Below are 16,418 nucleotides of genomic sequence, written 5' to 3'. Positions count from 1 at the left end.
AAAAAAGAATAGCACGCACTGTTATGTAACACTATTAATGGAAAGTCTGCAATATATTATTTACAGACACTTTAACTGTACTATTGAGCACACAACTTGGTAAAAATTTTATAAATAAAACTCAGAATTCCAATAAAATTATGTATACCTTATTACAAATTATTTAAATGATGCCAACCTCCTGGGAACATAAATAGGCACATGCTCAACAACAAGAATATGTGACAAAATGCCTCATATGTAATAAATACACAATAACTTTCGTAGAATGAATAACATTTATGGAAACAGAATTAGGAGAAAGTAATCACTTCAAAAGGCCCAAAAGGGCCAGTCAGTGGCATTGGTGGTTAACATGGCTGGATCCCACATGGCCCACTGCACAGACTGAGTTCTGGACCCAAGGTCTTGAGAAACACACCAGGCATGAGTACCCAAAATCCCAAGAGGAGATTACAGCATAACCATTCCCCATGAGAGTGCTTTTTCATTTTCCTTGTCTCTCTCTCCCTTTCTCTCTCTCTCTTTATCTCTATCTCTATCCAGTGAGCCCACACACCCTCTGGCAAAAAGAAAAAAAAATTTTTTTTTAAAATCATCCTGTCATTCAATGACACAGAATAGCTACTGGCAAAATGAGGTATGTGTTGTCACTGTGACATTCTAAGATGGAACTAATTGTATCCTAAGGTTTTACTTCATTAAACTCTCCTGTAGTATAAAAAAAAAAACCAAACAAACAAAAAAAAAAAACTCCCTTTTTAACATTCATCCTGCCTACTGCTATACAACCACACAAAATAGATAATAGCTTCAGAGCCAGCAGGTGGTGTGGTGATTAAAGGTACTGGATTCCCACATGGCCGACCACAGTTCAAGTCCCAGACCTTGTGGCTTGCTTTCTCTTTCTCTTTCTCTCTATCTCTCTCAGATCAAATTTTAAAATAATAACAACCAATAGAATTAAATAAATAAATAATTATTAAAAAATACTTATTAAAAAAGAAAAAGGTAACAGCTTCGAAGTAGTGGACCTATAAAAGTGGTAAACAAGGCCAACAGGTGCGTAGTGATTAAGGTGTTGGACTTGCACATGGCTGACGGTGATTCAATAGTCATAGAAATGGCAGCTTGAAAATCAAGCCAGGCAGGCCCATGTGTGTATACGTGCCCAAAATCGCAGGAGGAGAAGGAACTATGGTGTAGCAATCCCCCCTGGGACGTGATTTCTCACTTTCCTTCTCACTGTCTCTCTCCTGCAAGCACATGTACCCTATGGTAAAAATCTTAAAAGAAAAAAAGGGGCAGGGGTAAGTGAGAAAGTTGAGGAAACCAAATGCTTTCATCTATGCAGAATTATTCCTTTACAAAGATACCTGGACACAGCTTCTCACTGAAACACAGTGAAGTGGCAGAAGCCAGAAGCCCAGTAAATGAGGATAGCTATTCTTTGGCAGTCTTAACTTTTAATGTTTAAATAACTGTTTCCATAAAGCCTCTATTTTAAACGTCTGACTTAAGATCATGATTGCATTAGACTGTAAACAGAAACCAGCATGACTAATTCCGTATGAACCTGAATAAGTGTACTCTCAGAAATTTCGGTAGTTAAAATAAATCTTACCAGTGCATTAACATACATTTCTTAAACACACACATACACCATGTGCACATACAAGGAAACTAAAAAGTCAAGTTCTTACAATACCTGAAAATGGTTCCTTTGAGGATCTGAAAATTTAATTACATTGGTGGGCTGGTTATTAAATTCCTGCTTCTGGTCATTAGTATATGGCCTAAAGTTTTCAGGAAGGTGATATAAATCAGTCTGTTCACATTTACTCGGAGGACTGTAACCACTTCCACCTTCATCTCCAGCTTCTTCAGGATGATACCCAGGATGTCGGTCTTCTGTTTTACTTCGATTTTCTTCCCAGCCATTACCACATTTCTCTCCAACATATAAGCCCTGAATGTCGTTGTAGTCCTATTAAATAACAAAAGTAAAACAAGAATGCTAGGATCTATTCCCATCCCAGTCACTAAGCTCCAACCGCCCCCTCTCCCTAATCAAAGTCACCACCGCACCAGAAACTCACATCTCCATTTTGAGATTTGGGCAGCACTTGGTGTTCATTCCAGTTGATCTCCAGCTGCTCAGAATGATGTGGTCTTGAGAAAAATCAATACTTTAGATGTAAAAAGTCTACCATTTATTTGGACATAGATTAACACAAAGAACCCCAAGATTTCAACATGTTTTGAACCTCCAACCTCCCCAAATAGAAGAAGCATTCCACAATTTTACATTTATATACACTATCATTATCTGCAAAGAACCATCAGAAAAAGAAAAAGAAAAGATAAATTCTAAAATGGCAATATACAAGGGGATGTCCTTACTCTTCTTCCATGCCATCCTCACTGCAGTCAGAATAACGGAGCTCGGGGGAGGAGAGGTCATCATCCAGCATGTCATGAGGAAGGTCTGTGAGCAGCTGCTGCAACTGAGTCAGGACAGTCTGAATCAGCATCACGTGGCCTTAATACGAGATGCCAACAAAACCTACCTTGGAATGAGTGACTGACTTATTCATTATTTTTATTTATTTATCTTTGCTATAGGGCAAGTGCACTCACCAGAGACAGACAAGGAGAAAGGAAAAGTGAGAAAACACTCCCCAGAGGAGATGGCCATTCTGTAATCCCTTCTCCTCCAGTCTCCTCTCAGGAATTTGGGCATGCACACACATGTACCTGGTATGTTTCTCAATCCACTGAGCCTAGGACTTGAACCACTTTAACTACCACACCACTGGCTGGCCCAGAATGAGTGATTTTTGACTACAGAAGTCAAAGGAGTGCCTAATTCCTCCACTTAATTTCTTAAATTCTATGCTAGTTATGATCATTGTTTTTCTTTGGGAAAAGTAAGTAGATTTATATTAGAAGGCTTATTTTTTTCTCCCTACAAAGGTCTTAGATTTAAATATACATATAATGCATCTCAATAGAACTGAAAATTTTCCTTATGGAAACACAGCAACTCACAATAATGTACAGTCACTGTATCATGTTATCACAGAGCAGCCTTGAGTCCCAGAATCCTGTTATACCGGTAACCAGACCTTGGGGACATAACAATCAGACATCCCAAAGGGAACCCGTGTAGCCAGCTGCCCTCTGCCCAGGTGGTGAGAACAGCAGCAGCAACAGGTGGCCTAGACGCCCTTACGAGCTCTGATAATGGGGTAGAAGCCTCTTGGGGGGTGACAAATTAGTAGACAGCCATCTAATTTCAATGCTGAAAAGATATACAATACTCTAATAATGCATTGAGTAAAAGAAGAGTTGGAAGACTCCATTTTCAAGAAATTAGTACTCTCGTTGTATTAAAACTGGTATTTAAAAAAACTGACTTTGCTCTCCAATATTTTTCTAGAAAAAAACAGTTTCAGCATTCTGCCTCTAAAAACTAAATAGATCAAATACATTCAAGTTTCAAAATTATAATAAAAAGCTGAACAAATCATCTGATGTGCTCAATTTCGGTGTCTATCTGTAATATTTTTTTCAAATCCCAATAAAAAGTCTCTTTAAGTTTGTGACAGTCAGATGATTCAAATATCTTGTTACTAAATAGTTTGTATGTGTACTATTTATAATGAATTCTCCTTAAGAAACTAAGCACCAGTTTAATGAACAAGCTAAACCCTTCCAAAATATATAAATCAACTCCATAAAATTATGCAATGAGTGAATTTTAAACTTTAGAGGAAAAAAGAAAATGAAATGCTCCTTAGACTATAGCAGGTCTTCGGGTTTTGACTTTCTTTACTAGTATAAAAGAAATGGAATGCAGCCATAATACATATCTGAGGATTGTGTTTAGAATTTTAAAAAACCTTTCTTAAATAAAACACATATGGTAAAAGTTAAATAAACATATTCTAAGAAAGGTCTGAAAGAAATGCCCCAACTTGTTAACTGAGTTTTGATTCAATAAAATTTGGAAATGGGAGTGGAGTCTATGAGATATGGAAAAGGGATACTTCCTCATTCCTACATAAATTTCTGACAATCACTAGACTTTTTTCCTGCTTTTTAAAACCATTTGGTCTGATAAAAATGAAGCAAGAGAAAGGTTTTCTTTCTAATATAAAATTATCTTCATCTTGAAGTCTGCTTGATATTAATAGTAATAACCAAGACCTTGAGTTAACATCCATTTGTTCATGTAGGGACTTGAAAAATCATTTTGAGAATTAACCATATCAGAATTGACCCTTGGGAACCAGCAGTTAGCGTAATGGCTATGTCGCTGGACTCCCACGTAGTCGACCACGGTTCGTGTCCTGGACCCAGTGGCTTAAAACTCACGCCGGGCGCGTGTGCGTGCGTGCCCAAGATCCCGAGAGGAGAATGGAGGAGAAGGGATTGCAGCGTGACCATCCCCCCTGGGGGGTGATTTCTCGCTTTCTGTCTCTATGTCTCTCTCTGTCTGTCTGGCGAGCGCACGCGCCCTACAGTGAAAATCTCTCAAAAAAAAAAAAAAAAGAATTGACCCAAAAATATAAAGAACAAAAAATACAAAAGAAATTACACTATAAACAAAGCAGAACACATCAACACATTGGTATATGAGCACTACAAGCTTCAATCACTTGAAGACAAAAAGTACTAAAAAAAAATGTTTAAATCATGAGATCTTTTAAAAGTCGTTCAACCTATTTTAGCTATAATTATGCATAACTGCTTTGAGAAAAATTCTACCCCCACATATTATACAGGAAAAAAATAAATATTTTGTACTTACATCAAGTAAGGATCCCTTAATGGAAAGAATATTTTCTTCCAAACCTTCAGTGAGGTTCAAGTGCATAGTCTTATACTTTAGGGGAATCTTTTTTGTCTTGGAGAGGTTTTTGCTATAGGGTACATGCGCTCACCAGAAAGAGAGACAGAAAGTGAGAAATCACCCCTCAGGGAGGATGGCCACGCCGCAATCCCTTTTCCTCCATTCTCCTCTCGTGATCCTGGGTACGCACACACATGCGCCTGGCATGAGTTCAAGCCACTGGGTCCGGGACTAGAACTGCGGTCAAATACATAGGAGTTCAGCGACATAGCCATTACGCTAACTGCTGGTCCCACTTTAGGGGAGTCTTGACAGGGATATCTGAGCAGTACATTTACCCCCATAAAGACAGAAAAGGTATATAATAATTAAACAGTTACTGTTTTCTTTGAGATACCACAAAATTAGCAAAAGTGGCATCCCTGGAAGAAAAATTGGACATAAGCAATTACCTAATCAAAATGCTTCTGAATCCATAGGTCAGCTTATCAACTAGCAAAATCATCCCTATGGTACTTAAAAATCGCGGGGCAACAGCACATGGTGTGGTAGTTAAGAGTGCGGGACTCCTATATGGCAGACTAAGGTTGAAGTCCTGGACCTGGTGGCTTGCTTTCTCACTTTCTCTCTCTCTCTCTCTCTCTCTCTCTCTCTCTCTCTCTCACCCTGTTTCTCTCTGGCCAAATAAAATAAACAAACAAACAAATAAATAAATAGTTAAATAAAGTAATTCTTTAAAAAAATCACATAAGGTATTCTACACATATGCTAACATTTTTAAATACTTCAATTCACCATCAAAATATTTCTCCATCAAGTTCTTTGGTATAGTGGGGTAATAGTCCTTAGCTTCTATAACTTTAAGGGCAGAGAGAAGCTACATGAGGTAAAGTCCTCCTAATTCATCAATTCAGAAATCCCACCCCCAACATTTCCATTTCCGGAATCGTGTGCTCTCCTCATATACACTGTCCAATGGATTTTACTTCGGTCATTGAAACTGGGGCTGTAACACACAAAATTGCCATATTCACGTACACACATTACCAAGTAGAGAATTTTAGAAACTACACATTCTCATTAAAAGTTCACCCGGGAACCAGCAGTTAGCGTAATGGCTATGTCGCTGGACTCCAACGTAGTCGACCACGGTTCGTGTCCCGGACCCGGTGGCTTAAAACTCACGCCGGGCGCGTGTGCGTGCGTGCCCAAGATCCTGAGAGGAGAATGGAGGAGAAGGGATTGCGGCGTGACCATCCCCCCTGGGGGGTGATTTCTCACTTTCTGTCTCTATGTCTCTCTCTGTCTGTCTGGCGAGCGCACACGCCCTACAGTGAAAATCTCTCCAAAAAAAAAAAAAAGTTCACTCAAATGCAGATTCAAGGACAGAGATAATCCTTATAAATGACAAGATTTACCCCTAGTTATTAATTCAAATTCATCAGACTGCTTTTTGGTTGCAAGCACCAATCTTCTCAGTAGGATATTATTACATATCAACTGAGCTTAATTTAAGAGATACCATTCCCTAAAAAAAGACAATTTGCTGTTGTTAAAACTTCTACTGAATTACTTTCTGAATCATCCTAAAAACGCCTCTCCCTTTCCTACTTAATGTTTCTTTCATAAAAAGAAAAAAATGGTGGGGTATTTTACTCAAAGAACTTCCTCAACAAAACACTTTACAATGAACAAGTCCATATGGACTATCGAAAAAGCCTGTGTTCGAGGGAGAATGTAAAACAAACAACATATAAACCTTTTGTTAGAATTTTCCATTTAAACGAACTAAATAGATTGTCTTCAGAGCCTAGAACCCCTGATATTCACCAAAGCAATAGTTCTAAGATTACAACCCATAAAACACATCTTCTCCCAAAAGAAAAGCAACAAATGTGGTAGCCCACGATCATATTCCTTTTTAAATATACTTCTAAAGAGATTCATATATTTTAAAACATGAATTCTAAAACAATGCCTTCATGGATAAACACTAAGCAGAACCTATATTTTAACCTAATGACCAAGTTTAAAACATAATTGAAAAGGCCCAAAAGGATTGATAAAGGGCCAAAATAATCTGGCAGCTGGAGTTTTAGCTTATGAATTATGCCCAGACTGTAAAAAAACAGAGATTTCATTAGTTAAATTAAATTTCATAATGTTAGAATGAAAGACCTTGTCTAGGTTGTTACCTATCTGGAAAAAAAAAGGGGGGGGGAATATTTATTAGGTCATCGGCTTCAGTATGGATGACACATAATAGAAGTTCAGGCCTAGAGGTAACAATGGATTTCTCCAAGATAAGACTTTTCCTCAAAAGGTGAGCAAACCAAGGCCCAGACAAGGGAAGATGAGCCATGGAAAGCGAGAGCAGCAGTCCCGAAGAATGCCAGAGCTGGAATCGCTGCCCCACTCTCCTCTCTACCTACGTGAGATTTCATCAGTCACTGGGAGACACTTCTACCTGTTTGTATGTAATCACGCTTTAGTCCTGCCAGGGAGCGTTCAGTGTTTTTGTTTCAAGAGTGGCAGTCCCTGAAAAGCACTCAACTATCAGGCCATTGGGAAAGTCGTGTGGTGTTTTCTATGCAGAAATGTGTCATGACTTTCCCAAGGACCCAATAGTAGGAGGAAAACTCATACAAGGCACGATTCAGATAAAGGATACGAAATGGCTAAAGAAAAACATCAGAAAAAAATATAACATGAAGATTCAACTACTTGTTTCTTGGATTTTCTAGGAGGATGACCAAAAAATCCTATCAAATAAGTAAAGTAATATAGAATATATGCAAATGCTAGCTTTACGACTCCCTCTAGTGGGAACAAAATATCAAAGTTTCCACAATTACATCAAGCAGGACAGTTTAAGTAGTAGAAGACAGACTATGCAGTGGAAATCTCGCCTCTAAAATATGTGATTCCAAGCTTTATTATTCTCTTCCAGAGATACCCACATAAAAACCAAGAGGGACTCAGATCAGCGCAGCCAGGTCCAAGTTTCTGTCTGCCATCTGCTAGTTAAACTCTCTACCTTTTTACTCAAGATCATTTCCAAAATATCATAACAGGAACCGTCATCAGTATTATATGGATAGCACTGATTATGGGGTCTTCCTGCCCCAAACCACAGCTCCAAAATACATACATGCATATATGATAAAAATACATACATGCATATATGATAAACTCACTGTCTAGAACCAAGCAATAATCACGGAACTACTTCTGGTGACACTGAGTAAGGTGCATGTATATACCCCAGCAAACTCAGCCTCTCCAGTGACAAGTTACCTGAAGCTCAGTCCTTTAAAAGCCCATGCCAACCATTCCTATCACAAGATAAACCTGTCTGTAATATCTGACTCCCACAAAGTATAGTGACATTAGGTGAAAAGCACTTTACAAAGTGACATTGTGCATTATGAATGAGTTCATACAAGAACTTCAGAATACTTCTCTTCTGGGCCAGCTTTGTAAGTAAAAGTCTGCCTAAAACATTTTGGGTGAGGTCTACTTAGTAGCAAGAGAACAACTATATTAGCAGCTCTCAGATGGTATAGGAAAAAGGAACGTGTTCCAGGCTCAGCAGCAGTTGCAAAGGGCAAGGTTCAGATCTTGGACCAACCTGAACAGGCCAGGTGTGGTAGCAACCATCTGTAACTGTAGCTAACTGGAGGATAGAGAGGAAAATGACGGCTCTGTCAAAAATACCTTTCTCTTCTTTCTCTTTTTTTCCCCTCTTTCTCTCTTATTAAAGAAAAAAAAGTAATGTGTTCAGTAAGTTGCGAGGAATAGAATAATGTGTGACAATTAATTGATAGGAATACTAATTGACATGAGCCAAACCTCCATGGGATCAACGAGCTCATTCACCTGCACCCTAGTTTACTCTGCAGACTGCATAAGAGAGTTTTGGTTGAAACACTGTGCCAGGCTATGAGTTACAAGCCTCTCCACCACGCTTTGGACCACAGTGACCAAACTTTTGCCAATGTGCCATTAAGAGTTGTAACAATTTAGAAAATAATTATAGTATTTTCCTTTTCTACAAAACATTTGGAGTTTTTTGTTTTTTGGTTTTTTTTTTTTTTGGTAGAGGTTTTTGCCTTAGGGTATGTGCGCTGGCTGGAGATAAAGAGAGACAGAGACAGTGAGAGGGAAAGTGAGAAATCACCCACAGCAGGGACGGCCATGCCACAATACCCTCTCTTCCATTCTCTTCCCAGGATCTTGGGGATGCATGCACACGTGTTGAGTTTCAAGTCACCAAGTCTGGGACTTGTCCCGTGGTTGGCCATGTGGTAGTCCAGCAATGTAACCACTATGCCATTTGCTGGCTTTTTTCAAAATATGGTTCTATGCATAGTAGTTTGTGGTTTGAGATTCTGTTTGCCTAAATAACCTCTGAATATTGAATTATTTCTTTACTAAGTCAATCAGAAATTTGTCTCAAACTAAAAACTGTCATAACAAAGTGACTTCCATTATTAACACTACTGTGGTAGTCCAGCAATGTAACCACTATGCCATTTGCTGGCTTTTTTCAAAATATGGTTCTATGCATAGTAGTTTGTGGTTTGAGATTCTGTTTGCCTAAATAACCTCTGAATATTGAATTATTTCTTTACTAAGTCAATCAGAAATTTGTCTCAAACTAAAAACTGTCATAACAAAGTGACTTTCATTATTAACACTACTACTGGGACTAGCAGTTGGCTACTGGTTATGTCGCTGGACTCCCATGTAGTCGACTGCAGTTCAAGTCTTGGACCCAGTGGCTTAAACTCACGCCAGGTACGTGTGTGTGCATGCCCAAGATCCCGAGAGGAGAATGGAGGAGAAGGGATTGCGGCATGGCCATCCTCCCTGGGGGTTGATTTCTCGCTTTCTGTCTCTCAGTCTCTCTCTGTCTTTCTGGCGAGCGCACGTGCCCTATAGCAAAAACCTTTCCAAAATAATAATAATAATAATAATAAACACTACTACTACCACCACTTGCTGGATAGTTAGTATGTGTCAAGAATTCTGCTAAACATACTTTAGAAATAATATGGTTTCCAGCATGCATTCCAAAAGGTCTTTCAAAAACATGATCAGATTATCACTTTCTCACCAAAAACTAGTTCCCCATTGCTCTTATACTGAAATATAAACATCCTACCCTGATTTCCCATGATCTGGCTGCAGTCCACCTCTTTAGCCTACACCCCACTCATCCCTTGCTCGCATGTTCCCAACTGCATTCCCTCCACTTTGCAGACAGCCTGGCTTTACATTCCTTGCTGTCATGGCCTATCTAGGATGTTCTGCCTCAGGTTCTTGAATAGCTGGTTCCTTCTTGTGTCAGGTCTCGGCTCAAACACTGCTCCTCCAAGAGACGGTCCCTCACCACTCTACCCACTGCAGCCCCTACTAGCTGCTTTCATATCATCCCAGCTTGTTTCTCTATCATTTAAAATTATCACCCAGGCAGGAAACTAAAAACTGTGACCTCACAGAAGTAGCATAGAGCAGTGACTAGAAGTTGAGGAGGGGCGTAAGGGAGCAGGGGATAGAGACAGGTGGGATAATGGATACAAAATAACAGGTAAGTTATCTAGTGTTATATAGTAACTATAGAAAACAATATATGGTACATTTGGGATTAGCTAAAAGAGGACTTCTAATGTTTCCACATAATGAAATGACAAATGGTTGAGATGGTGGATATGCTAATTAACTCATATTTGATCATTACATTATCATATATAAGTACTGTAACATCACACTGTACCCCACAAATATGTAATTATGTGTCAATCAAAAAATATTATCACTCACTCAAACCGTTTTATTCGCTTGTTTACCTGTTTATTATCTGCTTCCAGGGGATGTTAAGTACCTATAGCATTACGAGGCTTCTGCTTTTAAAGCCATCTATTATCTCCCATATGAAAAGATCTTAAAGAATTTAACCATATATCTGATGACATCGTTTATACTTGTGCTTTATTCTTGTCTCAAAAAAACATGCATTCCACTGATTCACTTTTTAAAAGTCCAAATACTAATAAGATTTTAGGGTTGTTTTATTTTTAAAAAAAAATAAATAAATAAACAGAATTTCAGAAGCCATTTTAAATCTGAGGTATGTCCTGGCATGTTCAGAGAAGCTATGCTCTAAACTCCATCTTCTAAATTCCTGAAATACTCAGACAAAGTAGGGCAACCTCTGTCCTCTGTCTGTCTATCTGTCTTGTGCATGCATGCTTGCTCTCTCTCTCTTTAAATTATTTATTTATTTAAAAATTTAAACCACTTCTCCTCACCCCTGGCTTTTTATTTCTCTTGCTAATTTCAGAAGCCATTTGAAATCTGAGGTGTGTCCTGGCCAGTGTGCCAAGGGGTTTTCATTTTTTTACATCTAAAAATATTTCTTTTGCTCTCTTGTTTGGTCATCTTTGTCTAGTTTTGTTCTTTTCCTTTTGCTTTTTTTTTTTTAACCTTACTTTCCCACTCTGCTCTTCACTCTCCATACACCCAATGTCTAGATAGGCCTGAGTGCACAGTAGCCAAACTTCTGAATACTTTTAGAATCACTGAACTCCTCAACACTTATTGAAACTCCTGCTTTAAGAAACTTGTTTTTATAAATCTGAACTCATAATCTCTTTCGGTGAATACCACATTGAAAAGCACAGTAGAGGATTTTGTCACAGAATGACTAGAAGCCACCACAGAGGCACAAGAAATGTGAGAAACCAAGAAAATCTCTCTCCCCTACGGCAAAAGAACAATCCTTCATCATCCACAGACAGTACAGTAGGACTCGTGTAAATGTCTAATAGAGAATTCAGAATATTCATAGTGACAAAACTAAATGAGATGCAAAAGCTGAGAGACAATGAACTCCAGAAGATGCAGGAGAAAAGAGACAATGAGTTCCAGAAGGTGAGGAAGTTCTTGCATGATCTGAAAGAAGAAATACACATCATAAATAAGAATCAAATGGAGCTATTGGAGATGAAGGCTGAAATTCAGGAAATCAAAACCTCCATCGAAAGTATTAAAAGCAGATTAGCACACACAGAAGATCAAATCTCAGATGTTGAAGGGAAAACCTCTGATCTAGTAAAAACAGTGAAAAAAAAAAAAGAAAAGAACCCCAAAAAATGAGAATATAAGAAAAACTAGATACCATTAAGCGCTCAAACATCTGGATAATCGGTATCCCAGAAGGTGAAAAAATTAATAAGGGCATTGAAAATCTATTTCATAAAATCCTGGAAGAAAACTTTCTAAATCTAGAGAGGCATTCAAATATCCAGACCCAAGAAATACAAAGGACGTCTAATAGAATCAACCCAACAAGACCTTCTCCAAGGCACATCATACCCAGATTGGCAAAAATCCACAAAGACAAAGACAAGATACTAAAATTGGCAAGAGAGAAATGTCAGGTTACTTATAAAGGTTATCCCGTCTGGCTAACATCAGACCCCTCATCAGATACAATGCAAGAGAAAAGAATGGGAAAATACATTTAAAGTGTTAAGTGAAAATCAGTTTCAACCAAGAATACTATACCCATCAAGATAATCCCTCATATGGAAAGAAAGGATAAAAACATTCTCAGATAAACAAGACCTGAAAGAATTTGCCAATAGCAGACCCACTCTTCAAGAAGTTCTGAAAGGAATGTTCTACCAGGAAAACTAAAGACACACATTCAGAAATAAAAGAACAAAAAGCAACCAAGAAAATGACCAACTTAATGCTAGGGACAAGAAATATCAATAATAATGTTGAATGTTAACTTCCAGGATTTAAATGGAAAGATTGGACCACAGTAGCACTGCATATTCAACAGAAAAGAGTTTGAACATAAGACTGAACTGATGAAATAGAATTTTATGACTTTTGAGTAAAACATTACTGATTTTTTTTTACTATGCTTTGTTTCCCCAATTTAAGGATTTTGCTTTCTTCTGAGCTATTGATAGATTTAGCAATTTATTAAAATATTTTTCTTCTTGTTTTTTCTTCCTTCCTGACCCCTCTGGAATTGGAAAGTATTTGGGAGTATTCTTATTTTGTGGCAGAAGGGTTATTTGTGTAAGTTCAATAATGCCTGTTGCATTGAATAAGAAATAGGAAATACTTATTAATCAGAAAATTATAGAACTAAGGTAGATTTCAAGGAAGATAACAGAAGCTCTTGGAAAGATGGCCTGACACCATAAACAGCTCTGCCTGGCAAAGAGGATTAAAGAAGCTCTATGAAAGAATTTGTACCAAAAAGTAACCTAGATTTTTCCAGCCCAGCATTGTAATCAGTAGAAATTGCAAAAGAACAACCACAACCAGAAGATTATCCTGAGGAAGACTTTGAAGGAAGAAAAAGAGACTGAGTTTTGCTGGCAGGTGGTATATCACAGAATACTCTGTAGGCAGGGCTGAATTGAGAAGGTTTATTTGTGACTTGTGTTGACAGGTAAATATTTTGTCAAAAATATTTAAAACCATACTGTCTCTGTTGTTATAAAGTCACAACCAAATTATAACAAATGTTTTGAACATTATCTTTAAAATTCAGTTTTTTGAACTTTTGAAAGTCGTCTATTAACCATCAAGAACTATGGAGTATGAGCGGGACAAGCAGTTAGCGTAATGGCTATGTCACTGAACTCCCATGTAGTCGACCATGGTTTGAATTCTGGACCAAGTGGCTTAAACTCAAGCCAGGCACATGTGTGTGTGTGCCCAAGATTCCAAGAGGAGAATGAAGGAGAAGGGATTGTGGCGTGGCCATCCCCCCAGGGGGTGATTTCTTGCTTTCTCTTTTTCTCTGTCTTTCTGGCAAGCACACGCATCCTATAGCAAAAACCTCTCCCAAATAAATAAATAAGAACTATGGAGTATGAGCAAAAATTGTTTGATATGTAAAGTAAATGTCTGTGGGAAAATGTAAAAATAAATAAATGATAAAAAAAGAATTATAAATCTCTTTAAGATGATACCATTTTGATCAGGAAATAAAGAGATTAAGGTCTTTCTCTGAATACTTTACCTCTTTCTCCCTTTCATAGTCTTCTTTGTCATATTCTTCATCTTCATTTTGTGTCGGTAGTGCCACACTGCCAAAGTCTAATGACATTGTCCTCCTATGGGAAGGAGATGAAGTTTAGTTTCTAAATATTCCATACATTCTCCCCAGAACAAATCACATAAGAGATGCCACACACAATATCAAAAAACCAAGTTGTAAAAAATATGTACAACTCACATATAATCAACACTATTAAAAACATAAAGTTCAAACAAATGAATTTTAATTCACAGAAAACAACTATACAGCAGCAACTCATTAAAAAATTAATGCAAATTGGTGATAAAGCTATAAACAGACCTTTCTAGTGGTCTACAAGTACAATTTGAAACAGTATGATTTTTGCTCACACACACACACAAAATAAGATAATAATAAACGAGAAGTGGGCCAAACATAAAACTCTAAATAAGCTCAAACAAAATTTCAAACCCAATGTATTCAACACAGCACAGGTAGTATCCTCTCTAACTTGCTTCGCTCTTTGGTTATCACAAGTGCAAATGGCACGCTTTATAAAGAAAGCTCCTAAATCCTGAGTGAATAACTGCCAGCCAGAAACTACCTACAATCTAGTAAATGCCACAGAGCACACAGGAAAAATAAGTGTTAAATGTCCCGCTCTTAAGCTTGACAAAATGAGGTACCAGCAAAACACTCAGGAAAAAGAGTAGTGAAGGATGTGAACCACGCCACTGTGGAGTCCCCACTCCAAAAGCAACAGTATGGGCTTCCTGGGGACAGTCCAGCCCAGACAGAAGATGGGTTTCAACTACTTACAGTCAAAAAGGTTAGTGATGATAATAAATCATGCTTAGGGACCCCGCGCCACACATAAAATCCCCAGAATTTCAAAACTCTGAACAAGCCTGACAAAACGTGGGCAGGTGTCATTAATTACCTGGCCTAATACTGCCCCCCCCCATTCAGCCACTGTTCTCCCTGCCAAGGACAAGCCCTTTGATGTGAGCCTGAACCACAACTCATTCACTCACACATTTCGGGCTCTAAAATGTCATTAAATGGGTAACACGAGAAGCAGAGAGACCCAGCAATCCGAATGTAAAGACCTTAGCTCTCCCGTGTCAACAGTTGAGAACGATATCACCAACTTTTCTATAAGCCAACAACTCTACAGCAAAAGGGATCTCCTTTCATCAGATCTAAGGCACGGATTGTATGACACAGTCCCATATGTACTGCTGAGAAAAAGAAGCAGTCAATTAAATTAGAGCACATCACTAATTTTAAAATGCTGCTTATTTTGTAGAAACATGAAAAAACAATGTGCTGTTGAGTGGATCAACAACATGGCATTACCAATGAACATAAATATGAATTTCCATGCTAAAAATCCCTATATGTCAAGTTTTTGTTGTTCAAGGACTGAATTATGTTTCTTAGCTAAACTCTAATTTGTAGCTAACCCTCTAACCCCTTCCCCTCTGGATCCTGCATCCAATTCATCATTTTAACTTAAGAAGTCCCTAACTTCTCACATCAGCTGAAACTCTGCTAGTCTCTGCTCCTTGGACCAGCTACTCCTTTCTACTCACATCATGGCTAAAGCGAGAAAGGATACGCATAGTCCTTCACTGAGAGGGGTTCTAATCCTTGTCTCCACACTTACACGCATCCTCTTCCATGCCAGCATAAAATGAAGATCTAAAAATGCCACAGAGTCTGTAACATAGCTGTAATGTTGAGGGGAAAACATACACTCTCCTATTTTCCAGGGTTTTCTCACTGCTACAAGTGAACGCCAAGTCTATAGGATCTACAGATAATGAAAATACCAGCCCATTTCCTTTAAAAAGATGAGATTAAACTGAAATTTTAAGACATCCCTGAAGCCTCCAGATGGAAAAAAATCCATTGTCTTCTGAATTCACTGTCTTTACACTAGAAATACAAGAGAGGATATAAAATTTGGGTTGATTTTTCCCTTATTTGAGGTCAAAAGAGGGAATTTTTTTTAATCTTTCATTAACCTGCTATCAATGGATGCTGAATACTGAAGAAGAACATAAAGAGCCTACTGCTAACTATAGCTATTTTAAATCGAGAGCTATATCTTCTCAGTAGAGAATAATTCTACAAACTCCTTTTGCTTTTAAGTGGGAAAATACTGTAAAAGACCAAGCTGCATTTTAATAGCATTTTAAAGCCAAACCATACCATTAAAAAAGGAACCTGGGAGCCAGTAGATAGTGTAGTGGTTATGTCACTGGACTCCCACATAGCCGGCCAAGGTTTGAGTCCCATACTAGGTGGTTTGAAACTCATGTTGTATGTCTGTAAGCCCAAGATCCCAGGAGGAGAAAAAGGGATTGCAGCATGGCTATCACTCCTAGGGGATGATTTCTCTTTCCTCTCTCACTGTCTCTCTCTCTTTCTCCTCAGTGAGCAAACATATCCTAAGATGAACACCTCTTTTAAAAAAAAACAAAAAAAAAAAAAAAAAAA

The 16,418-nt window shown here is 38.1% G+C and overlaps 1 protein-coding gene across 1 annotated transcript in view; it reads right to left on the bottom strand.

The window, feature by feature from the left end:
* The window catches only part of CEP152 (centrosomal protein 152), a 95,260-nt gene that overhangs the window by 72,754 nt on the left and 6,088 nt on the right, over positions 1–16,418 (bottom strand). Inside the window, exons 2-5 of the mRNA XM_014584253.1 lie at positions 13,914–14,007; positions 2,404–2,507; positions 2,100–2,172; positions 1,709–1,987 (exon numbers count right to left, since the gene is read on the bottom strand). Of these exons, the coding sequence (XP_014439739.1) occupies positions 1,709–1,987; positions 2,100–2,172; positions 2,404–2,507; positions 13,914–14,000 (543 nt within the window). The 5' untranslated portion in view covers positions 14,001–14,007. The remainder of the gene's footprint in view (positions 1–1,708; positions 1,988–2,099; positions 2,173–2,403; positions 2,508–13,913; positions 14,008–16,418) is intronic.

This window comes from Tupaia chinensis, unplaced genomic scaffold, assembly GCF_000334495.1.
Source record: "Tupaia chinensis unplaced genomic scaffold, TupChi_1.0 Scaffold146140_1, whole genome shotgun sequence".
NCBI lineage: Eukaryota > Metazoa > Chordata > Mammalia > Scandentia > Tupaiidae > Tupaia > Tupaia belangeri.
This window is presented reverse-complemented; position numbering and strand designations above follow the sequence as displayed.